The sequence below is a fragment of the Catharus ustulatus genome, chromosome Z (genome assembly GCF_009819885.2).
Source record: "Catharus ustulatus isolate bCatUst1 chromosome Z, bCatUst1.pri.v2, whole genome shotgun sequence".
Taxonomy (NCBI): Eukaryota; Metazoa; Chordata; class Aves; order Passeriformes; family Turdidae; genus Catharus; species Catharus ustulatus.
Window position 1 is genome coordinate 28,290,802 of NC_046262.2, and position 11,986 is coordinate 28,302,787.

General features: G+C 37.1%; 1 protein-coding gene across 10 annotated transcripts in view; it reads left to right on the plus strand.

Moving 5' to 3' along the window:
* Positions 1-11,046, plus strand: part of JAK2 (Janus kinase 2) — a 94,890-nt gene extending 83,844 nt beyond the window's left edge. For all 10 annotated transcript variants that reach the window (XM_033085548.1, XM_033085545.1, XM_033085550.1 and 7 more), the window contains 4 exons: positions 59-231; positions 1,148-1,265; positions 4,551-4,664; positions 6,858-11,046. In XM_033085548.1, coding sequence (XP_032941439.1) covers positions 59-231; positions 1,148-1,265; positions 4,551-4,664; positions 6,858-6,965 — 513 coding nt within the window. In that variant the 3' untranslated portion in view covers positions 6,966-11,046. The remainder of the gene's footprint in view (positions 1-58; positions 232-1,147; positions 1,266-4,550; positions 4,665-6,857) is intronic.
* Positions 11,047-11,986: the final 940 nt, after the last annotated feature.

An 11,986-nucleotide genomic window follows, 5' to 3' on the forward strand; every position in this document is an offset into this window, starting at 1 on the left:
AGCTATGTAGTGGGAAAAATAACTCTTTTCCTGTTCTGTTTCTAACCTCTACACCTAGGGCATGGAGTATCTTGGTACAAAAAGATATGTTCATCGAGATTTAGCAACAAGAAATATTTTGGTGGAGAATGAGAACAGAGTTAAAATTGGAGATTTTGGATTGACAAAAGTCTTACCACAAGATAAAGAATACTACAAAGTGAAAGAACCTGGTGAAAGTCCTATATTTTGGTAAGTCTTCTTTTGGTATGTGAAATCATGGCATGTTTTCAGTTTTTGTCATTTCCGCCAATGCATTTTTCATGTTGTAGAATTCTTACTTGCAAGCTCCATGTCAGTTTTCCAGCCTTGTGAAAGTCACATGCATGATATTTCACTTCACAGTGAAATAGTGAAATAGTATCTAGGACTTTTCAACACATTTTTAAAAAACCCAGAAAAACACCCCAAAACAAAAACCCCAAAAGATACTTATTTAAAGGAAATAATGTCCAACAGAAAATGTATTCAGAGATAAAGGAAGTCTAAAATGGCCCATTTGACTGGATGCTTTCAAATTTTTAGGTCTTCCAGTTCCCTAAACACTGGTCATTCATGTCTTCCAGCTGGGATCTCTTGGATACACCCCAAGAGAAAATGCCATTCCATACATGCGATTTTAATCTGTATTTTAATTCTGACTCAGGCACTGTTTACCTAAAGAATAAATAATACAAAATGGCATCTTAATAGATGTTATTGGAGATGTACAGTTTATTTCCAGAAGTGTTTACAAAACAATTCAAGGCTCACTGAAAGTGATGGAAGGTATAAATGTCTTTCTTAGCAGGTCTTATCACATCGAATTCTTTTTTACTTGCACTACAAATAAGAAATGTATCTGCAACCTTATAGGGAAAGAAATCAAACTTGGTTATAGTTCTCACTAATTCTGTTTGTTTAAGGTGGGCTTGGTTTTCTAAACCAATTGACTATTATTAAAAGAGTAGTTACTAATTGAAGGTAATGAAAGAGAATGAGAACATGCTAATATCAATGAATAAAGAACCCTCACTCATGAAAAAAAATCTGTCTTACTAAAACAAATGTTTTCAAAATCAAAATGACACGTTGAAGAGAGCAGTTTTCCTTGTACTGTGTGTTGCAGGTATGCACCAGAATCTCTGACAGAAAGCAAATTTTCTGTGGCTTCAGATGTGTGGAGCTTTGGTGTGGTCTTGTATGAACTCTTCACCTATATTGACAAAAGCAAAAGCCCACCAGCTGTAAGTATAAAATTAATGAATCTCAGAGATTTGTTTGTTTAAATTTTCAAGGTTGTCGTGTACCTCAATAGATTGAGGTTCACTGATCCTTTTCTGGAGACACCTTAGTGTTTATGAGACAGCTTGCAGTCTGAAGCAGCAACTAAAAGGTACTGGTATAAAGCCGTAAGAAGGAAGGATGATCTGAAAATGACTTTGTAGTCTGTGCATATCTTATCCATTCTGTAACTTCTGTTTGAAAAAGATTTTAAAATCTCTTATAGGTTGTTCTGTTGCATCCTTTGTGGAGAGTTATCCCAGATGAGATCATTCCATTGCATGACCTGTATTTTTATTGTTGTTCCAAATTTAAGGCTGAGCCAAACATATACATAATAAATTAACTTAAATAAGGAACTTAAAGGTATTTTATATTAGCAGAACCCAAGTTAGTAAGTTAGCAAAATTCAAGAAAGAAGAGGAGTGGCTTTTTGCGGGCTGTTGACAGGTGTCTTTAAAGACAAATTTACAGTGGGTGAAGAAAGATACTATTATCCTCCAATTGAAAATAGGATATATGATCTTATTTTCACCTAGCTGTATCCGTGGGCATAACAGAGGAGAGTTGAGGCTTGTGTATATACTGGAGCTGGCCTCACCCTTGTCCTGAGTGTCAGTCCTGACAAATGTGGTTTTGAGAGCTGAATAGTGATGACAGGCAAAAATGCCCTTGGTGGATACCTCTGGCGTTAGTGGATCTCTTAGTAATTCCATGCAATGAGCTATCAGAGGTATCAAGAAGAACTCAGGACAACTCTTCCAGCATAAGAACATAAATGTTGCAGACATCTGGAGTTCTTCAGAAGGACTAATGAAAATTGATGGAGTAAGTTATGAGCACAGGTGGACTGTTTTTTCAATAAATCAATCTATGTGTGCATTCACATTTCATCAGGTTGGTTGTCTTCTTGATATGTATCAATTAAAGGTAATTAGGAAAATTTAACCAAAGTGTTTTGTTCACCTCTGGTAGTCTTTGTAACTATACATTGTTCTCATAACTTGGCCATTCGCATGTTCAGCCAATGGGTGTTTCACACTTTCGTATCAGGGATCATGAAAGAAATTTTGTAGCATTAGAGAAAAAATGTGTCCTTCATGTTGTGCTTTGGAATTTTTTTTCAGTTAATAGCACATCCTCATTTACTTTTAATGTCGGGCAGTCTAAGTGAGGTTTTAATCTGCTTTTTGGGTTATTTTGGTTTTTTGGACAAGAAGGTCTATCGAAGGCATTTTTGCTGGCTTTAATTATACTAATTTTTCTACTGTGTAGTTATTGATTAGTACTTCTTACTATTTTTATATATCAGTATGATAATATCTATTTTCTATTTGGCATTTTTCAAAGCATTAAGTTATTTTAATGTTTCAGAGACCACTTTAGAATCAGCTGTGAGTTTCATCCTTTTTAGACTAATTAATCACAGATGCATAATGTAATGTTATGGGTTGGAAGGGACCTTAAAGATCACTTAGTCACAATTCCCCTTGCCATGGGCTAGGATACCTCCCACTAGACCAAGTTATTCAGAGCCCCATCGCAGTCCAGCCTTGAACACTTCCAGGGACGGGACAGCCGCAACTTCTCTGGGCAACCTATTCCAGTGTCTCACAACCTTCGCAGTAGAGAGTTTCTTCCCCATATCCAACCTTTGTTTCTCCCCTTTCAGTTTGTACGCATTACTCCTTGTCCTGTCACTGCAGTCCCTTATGAAGAGTTCCTCTCCACCTTCCCTGCAGGCCCCTTCAGATACTGAAGCTGCTGTGAGGTCTCCACTCAACCTTCTCTTCTCCAGGCAAAGCAGACCCAACTTTCTCAGTCTGTCTTCATAAGGAAAGTGCTCCAGTCCTCTTATCAACCTCATGCCCTTCTCTGGACTTGCTCCAACAAGTCCATCCTTGTTCTTCCTGTGCTGGGACCCCAGAGCTGAATGTAGCACTGCAGGTGGGGTCTCACCAGAGCAGAGCAGAGGGGCAGAATCCCCTCCCTGGCCCTGCTGACCTCGCTGCTTTGGATGTAGCCTAGGACACATTTGGCTTTCTGGGCTGCAAATGCACATGGCTGGACCACATTGAGTTTTTAATCAACCATCATCCCCGGGTCCTTCTCCACGAGGCTGCTTTCAGTCACTTCCCCTCCCAGCCCACAGGTGTGTCTGGGATTGCCATGACCCATGTACAGAACCTTGTGCTTCTCCTTGTTGAACATCATGAGGTGTGCACGAGCCCACCCCTGCCCACCCTGGGCAGGTCCCTCAGGATGACATCCCTGCCTTGTAGGGTGTTGACTGCACCACACAGGCTGTAGTCAGTGAACTTGGTGAGGCTGCACTCAGTCCCACTGTCCACGTCACCTACAAAGATGTTGAACAGTTTGGGCCCTGATACTGACTCCTGAGGGACATCACCCTTCACTTCTCTCCCTGTGGACAGTGAGCCTCTGGCCACAACTTGGAGAAGCCTTCCAGACAGCTCTTTATCCACTGAGTCATCTGTCCCTCAAACCCGTGTCTCTCCCATTTAGAGACAGGGATGTCACAGTTTCAAGTCTAGGTGGCTTCATCATAGAAGGTCACTAGATCACTCAGGTAAAAATTTCTACCCTTAGTAGAGCCTGTTTCTAGTCTCTTTGTTTTCCATATGCCTAAGCATGGTATGCAGGAGAGTTGGCTCCATGATCTTGCCTGGCAGAGGTGAGACTGACTAGCTTGTAGTTAGTTCATTGTGTCTTCCACTTTCTCCTTTGCAAAATTCGGGGTTATCTATCGTTTTTTCCAGTCATCACAAATTTCACCTTAACAACTTCATCTGCAAGCTCCCTCAGAACCCTTGAATAAATTTCATCAGGTCCTACAGAGTTCTGCACATTCAGGTTCCTTAGATGGCCCACTCTCCTACAGTGGGCTTAGGGTCTTCATTCTTTGAGTCCCTCCATCTGCCTTTCTCAACTTGGGCGGTGTACCTGAAGCACTTGCCCTTGAGGACTCGGGCATAGAAGTAATTGAAAACCTGAAACCATGCTTTAGATTTTGTATCTACCGTTTTGTTCTATTCTATATCATATTCCATTTTGCACACAAAAAACGCTGTAATTATTGATGTATTGTCTGGACATGTAATTTATAATTTAATCATTGTTATATACTATTCAATTTATTCTTATAAAGAATTTTTGCTTGGTAAGAATATTGCAGCTTCTTTTTTTTCCTCTACATATTATATATTACAGTTAGCCTTTTGTTTCAGGAATTCATGCGCATGATTGGCAATGATAAACAAGGGCAGATGATTGTATTTCATTTGATAGAGCTTTTGAAGAATAATGGACGACTGCCAAGACCAGATGGATGCCCTGATGAGGTGAAGTACTGTATTAAAATATTACTATAGTGTGAAGGGTGCTCAGTTATGTGAGTACCTGTAAATGCAAAACTTGTGTTTTGCTCTGCTTGGACCACCAAGTATTTATTCAAGTGGAATGGCTGTGCTGTTATTTTATCAGTTTCATTATGAATATAATGATAATTTTTTTCTGATTCTTTAGCTTGTAGTGCCTCAGGAGCTCAAACTGTAGTCTTTCTGAATATATGAGACTATTATAACTGACTGTTCTACTTGGGCATTCACATTTCTATTTCAAAAAGATACTTGTATTAAGGCAACAAGATTAGTATGTAAAACTTGTTGCATGTAAGTCCCATGTAGAGATTCTTATTCGAAGATGTGAACTTGGGATTCTTTTGAAATCTGTAACATTTAGCAAACGTATATTAAGATCTACCTGAAGTTTTTGATATTTAACTCCAGGATTTAAAGAGCTTCTTACCTTGACTATTGCCTTTCTGTTACTGTTCCCTTCTCAAGTGTGGAAGCTCATGTTTATCATGTATATTACTCACTGTCAAGCATTTTCAACTTGCAGAGTGTAGGCACAGTTAAGTATATGAATCAGATTTTCTATGTTTGGGGTCTTCAGATTTTATTCATGTTCTTTGTAGACACTAAAGTATAGCTGTAAAGCTGTCGTCAGAGCACACAAATTAATGCAGTGTTCTATGCTTTATGATGCTTTAAAAAATACATTCATACCACTTCTAAGCCTAACAGTTGTATTCTGTTCTTCAGAGCAGGATGCACAAAGCCAGCTTCAGTCAAACTGACCTGGTTGGGCTGTGTAGGTGAATCAGTAATGGAATAAAAGGAAGTAAAATAATTATGGGCGGTTGTTATTTTTTGCATATGAACTTCCAGCTCAGATTAATTGCTGCATCCATTTAAAGTCAAGCACACTTAGCAATAAGTCGAGAAATAATCCATTCAAAACTGGTGGAAAACAGCAGGGTCAAGTGATCTAATAGAGGAGAGAAAAAATGGTACATATGAGGCAGGAAGCCATGAGGGAAGAAAAAATGCACAGAGAATGAAAAGAAAAGTCTTTAAAGACCCTTTCTTGCTTTATATGTACCAGTACAGCAATTGTTGAATTGCAAAGGTTTGGCTTTTTATAGATAACCCGAATGTCATTTGTGTAAGATAATGCATAATCTGTTTTACTGAAACTGCATTTTAGCTAACCCAAAGGTTTCAATGCCTGACATTTCTCCAGATATCAAAGCAAGGTGGAGATGGCTCTGTGAGTACAGCAACTGTACTTATCCACTTTTCATCCTGAAAGGCCAGTCATCACAGATAATATATATTCCAGATACCGGTAGCTTACAACAGCTTATCTTGCAGTTTACAAGCTGCTTGAGGCTTGGTTCTAAAGCAGCTTGGTCAATGCAGGTGTTTCAAATTTGCTGAAAGATAAGGAATGGTTTCTCATTTTTTTCCTGGTAGCTGTACAGATTGCTCTTAAGCAACATAGGAAAAAACTGTTGAAAGTATGAGAAATTAGTAATAACAATCTGGATTGAATTAATGAGAAGAGTACAGGTGAAGAGCTTGGCAAGTTGTATGAGACCAGGTATCAGGTAGATCTCTGGGCAAAAAGAAAACTATTGCCATATAACTGTTGTAGGGGAAATATCTTTCAAAGTTGATTCAGTTGGCACAGTAACTATTTTTTGCTTATTTCTGATTATATATGAAGAATAATTAAGAATTTAATGTACAAATATGGAGAAGTATATATTAAACTTGCAGGAGAAGCCTTATTTTAAATTACTCTCTTTGTTCATCTGATTTTTGGTCATACTGGTTTTTGTCATGTTAAAGCATTTTTTTAACTTAAAAAAAAAAAAAAAAAGGAGTAAGAAGAAACCCCAAAAAAACCTTAGCAAAATAACATAAGTCTCATAAAAGTGAATTTTCATGCTAACTTTTAAAAACTTGTCTTTCATAATAAGAGCTGTTGCAGAGCCTCCTACTCTAGGGTATTGCTGTCACTGGGATCAAGCAGATAAAATGATGGGTATAGGAGGAGTTTAAACAACTCCTTTGCAACTGTTGTTTGGAAGCATAAAGTTAAGCTGCAAGTTCTTTAGTCCAGTTCAAAGTAAATATGTATGGCATCTATTTACCTCCTACCAATTTTCTTCATTTCTTCTCCAGATTTATGCAATCATGAAAGAATGCTGGAACAATAATGTTGCCCAGCGCCCCACCTTTCGGGATCTTGCTCAGCGAGTGGATCATATAAGGGAAAACATGGGTGGATGAGAAAACTGTCCCTCCTTCAGAGGATGAGTTGGAATACAGAACAGAATGTACTTGGTCAGCTGTGTATATTTGACATATGTACATGTGCACACATCTTATCCTTGCTGGAAGTAAAATCTGTGTGGCAAACACCCTGTCTTGATCTACACCCTACCTTGATCTACATACAGAGGAATCCTGCTAGGGCTTTTTTATCAGGATATATTTATTACTATGAGAACATGCCAAAATATTCATTAGGGAAATAAATTGTTTTTCTAAATTAAATGATGGGTGGTCGTTCAGCAGCACCATTATTTGCCTTACTTGGCAATACAAAAAAGAGGTGACTTAAAATGTGACGAAACAAAGTGATAGAAAAGCAGTGTTGAAATGGAGATGCCCAGAAAAGACTTCTAGAAATATTTTTACACTGAGTATATAGTGAGTTGGCACCCTGTTTTGTATCTTGCACAAAGACTTTTGCTTGTTAATACAGTTTTGTTATTTTTTCATTGTTGGTGCAGAACTGGCTTCTCTGTGTAACAAAATAGAAGTGATTTGCTGTTGCCTGTCTGAATCAGTTATCAGCCAGCAGTATATCCAAAGAGATGCAATAGGCTGTGGGATGTACTGTAAGTATTTTGAGAGAAAGGGAGCAAATTGTGCTTTATTGGGAGAGTAAATTTACTAATCCATGCAAAAACTTTAATTTAAAAATGAAAAAGCAAAGGTGTTATCCTTTTTTTCTTACTCTTCCCTTGTGAGTATTAGATTGCCTTTATAGAATTGAAGATACTGTGATAGCACATAAAGTTAATTCATTTTATGCAAGGCAGTGTCTTCAGTTTAAGTAAGGAAAAGATATACAGCTTTTAAATGCTGCTCTTTATTTCTTTCCATCTCTGTAGGTTTCATTCAGTCATAAGTGTATCTGTGAATTGGAACTTTCAAAGCAGGTTAAAAAATCTAGAAAATTCCCTCACTTTCACAATTCCTCACTTTGCTACTAAGATGATCACCTTACTATCTTCCTTCCAGCACGGAAAAAGAATACTTACAACTCAGTATCGGATATGGCCAGTCACAGCCACATCAAGCCTGTTCTGTATTGAAGTGGCCCAAATGTATTTCTTTCTGTGGTACCTACCTAACATGAGACTATTTGGAAGGAGGAGTTACAAGTGCAATTGCTCCGCACTCAGCGGAGGGCAAGGACATGATTCCAGTTTCAGAGAGCTGGAAGGAGATCAGAGCTACCTGAATGCTGTATAATTCAACTTTTGAAATAAGCAACAAAAATTTTTGGAGAAGAGAGTGCTTCGGTTTTGCCTTGAGGCATAAAACTTGGGGATAATCTCATATCTCAAAGCAGTATCATTGCAGGGTTTGTTTCTTTTTAGTTCAAATAATCTTTGTTTGTTTGTTTGTTTTTACTTAAGCATTATTGTTTGCGAAGTAAAATGCTTGTTCTTCTTGGACTTCTGCTGAGAGAAGTTCAGTTAAGGGGATATACAGCTTGGCAAACTGACCTGACATCCAGTTTTATATTTAAAATGAAATGTTAATTTTTAAAATTTGTGGCAGTGAATTAGTGAAACAGAGGTTACTTCCACTGGGGAGCCTCCTTAATATTTGTGGTTAACTACATCCATCTTATCAGAAGTTGAAGAACCTCAACTTAAAAAAAAATTCAAAAATTAAAAAAAAAAAGAAAAAAGAAAAATCCTTACTTAGGGTAACATAGTGCCAGTATAGCAGTATTTTGTACCACTATGGTGTTTCTCTCCCACAATCACTCCTACAAAATTGCTGTTCTATAGTACAAGAGAGTGCTAAATAGGGAGAGCAGCATCAGCCTTCTCTCTCTGCCCATTACATTTAAAACTACTTCTGTTAATATTCTTGCCACCAAGCATTTACATAGGTGATTTTTCAAACTAATTTCACAGTCAGTTTTTAAGCTGCAAAGAATTTTGAAGTGCTTTGTTCAACTTTATGTGTTTTCTCTATTTCTATACGTTGCTTTGAGGATTTGAGATTTTGTGTAAAAAATGTCTTTGCATTTGTAGTCTCAGTTATGTGTACTTTTTTTTTTTGTAATAAAGGAGATAAAGCTTTAAAGCATCAAGACAGCATTTTAGCTGGATAACATATGCAGGAATTATGTAAAATTTGCAGTGTATGACACTCAGTAGCTCACTGGTTTCAAATATGTAGTAGACTAAACATAATTTATGTAAAAATCTCAGGGAAGTTTGTGTAATGCAATGAAGAAATCTTCCAGTCTGCTAATTTTTCAAGTGAATTAAAGGTCTTTTTCTCGTTCTACTGCAGTATGACTAATTACATACTCTATTTGATTGCATAAATGTAGTGGTGAACTGAAGGATGATTTTTAAGTGTCTTGTGGAGTTGTTTTTTTTTTACTTTCTACTATACAATTTTTAGAGAAAGCCACATCTTTGCACTGCAGTGTAATTGTATGCTGTTGGTCAGAGGCAATCTTTTTTAACTACCGGAGGCCTGTGTGGAGGCTTGATTGTTTGGAATTAATTTTCTTAGCTGGGAGAATAGGACCAAGTAGTACTTAGGACTTGGGGAATGTAAAGTCATCTGCAGTGTCAATATTTAGGTCCCAGAGCAGACCTAGTGGCTTTCTCAAAAAGCTGTTGAGGATGTAAATGTAGTGATTTTGCTGAATTTGCTACTGCCAATTGTGTAACCTTTAAAAAAACCCATAAAACAACACCACCAAAAAACACCCAAAAGCACTGTATTTTGTATTTTGAAAGCTCTCAGATCTACAGCGTTGATAATGTCATATTTTTACGTGGCTTTTGTATTAATAGAGTAAATACTTTGTTTTAGAAACTGTCTTCAGTTGGCATTGCAATTGTCATACTTTCATGTAATCATTATGCTACCCAAAATGCTGCTTGATTTTGTTGGTAGAAAAAGTGCTGGTTTATGTATACATGACTGCTACTACAGTGTAGAATTAAAATATTAACTATTGCTTTGCACTTATATTTGAAGTGAAAGAATTTTTTTAATAAGTGCACAATGTATCTTATAGAATCTCTGCAATCAAGTATTGTGTTGTGTAGTATTGGTTTGTTGTCTATCAGTATAAATATGTTAAGTTTCAAAGTTAGTTTTTAAATATATTCCACACAGTATTCCACAAACTTGCAACAGTCATGTAGTAAGCCACAGGAGAAAGGGATTTTCAGGAAAAGAAACCTGTGTTCTTGTCAAGTCCTAGTAGTTCCTTAGTTGAGATAGTTATTAAATGGGCTCATGAATACAACTCTGAAAATATATGTAAGAATTGCATTTTTCCCCCAAAATTAAATTTTTAATTGTTGCATTTAGTTGAGATGTTGACCTTGAAATGTATGAGAAAAGAATGTATGAGAAAAGAGTGTATGAGAAACTTACTATATTAAGTATGAAGAAATGTAACTCTTGTGTAAAGAAAGCAAGCTTTTCAGGAATGTAGGATTACAAACACCTTGAGGTTAGAATTCTGAGAGCAAAAATTAGAGGTGTAGAAGAAAAAGACTGAAGGAAGAAAAATGATGTTCAGCATGGGAGAAGTTTTCTGAAATGTGAAATTCACAATGAATTATGAAAAACTGATGTCTAGTGAAAATGCCATACCATGACAAATATGTGCTAGTACATTTCTAAACTCTGTATTGTCTGCCTTGAGTCTGAAACATTCACAGACACCTAACATGGCTGAAAAAAAATTTCAATACTTACTATACCAAAATAAACTACTAAATTATGTACCATGCCAGACAACAATTCCGAAAAGGTGTTTGATTTAGAAGCTTTGTTATAAATTTTTCTTTTTGAATAAGAGGTTTACAGTACTTTATATTAAAGTAGAAAAAGTCCCTTGGTGGTAGGGAGCAGGGAGGAAAAGATACCTGCTATTTATGATTGAAATGTAAACATTTGAACACATGGTTTATTGAAGAGAACATGAAAGGGATATTTTTAGAAAACTCTGTATCCATACCTGAAACTTAACTGTGTGTTTCTTTTGCATTTGGATAGTGACAATAAAATAACTGAATCCAATGAATGACGCATTCCTGCCAGCATTTTCTTTTGTACACTAGAATTTGTTACCGGTGTTTAAATTGCTGCTGAAGGCAGGTATTCTGTTTGAGGAAGTAGAGCACAGCACATATGACTTTCTGACCTTCCTAGAATAGCCTGAGAGCATTTATCCTTTGGAAGAATCTTAGATGTATCAAAGTAAAGGTGTGTATTAGGTGTCACCTAAACAATAAGACTGAGGGCTTTTAATCTCCTTTTTAATGAACATTTTCACTAGGCAAATTAGTTTGGGATGAAGAAGCACTTCCTTGCATTTTCAGTATTTAAAGATATGCAAGTCTGTAAGACACAGGTGCCTTATACTACCTTACATTTCTTAAATTTGTTAGAAATTCTAATGTCTTGATTTGCATTACTTTGTTACCTTTCCATATGACTTTGCTTAACTTTTACAGGAAAATTACCACTACTTTTAATGAAAATTACCACCATTTACCTTTAACAGAGTTGAATGATCTTATCAAATACACAACTGGTGCCTCGGTGTTACCCACCAACTATACCTGTGTCCTTGAGCAAAACCAGTCCCACAGATGAACTTGCCTTTGCTTTGAGGCAGGACAAATCCAGACAGTTTTCCTTAACACATTCCCCATATGGACCACAGGGACTTTATTCCCTTCCACAATGTATAGAGGTTTTGTTTGGACAGGGCACCCACTTAATACCACTTTCTCTGGCCCAGGTGTCCATGAGGCTGCTTTTGAAATGAGTCGCATTGTCAACTCGCTTCTCTCAGGGGTGCCATGTCCCAACAGGACTTGCTTTTCAAGGCCTGAGGTGGTGTTCCAGGTGCTGGCATGAGGCACAGGGTACCTCTCCAGCCACCCAGTGGTTGTGCTGCTATTTGTAGGCATGTGGTACTTGCCTTGGCAGGTTTGGATGAGTGTGATGTAATCAAACTG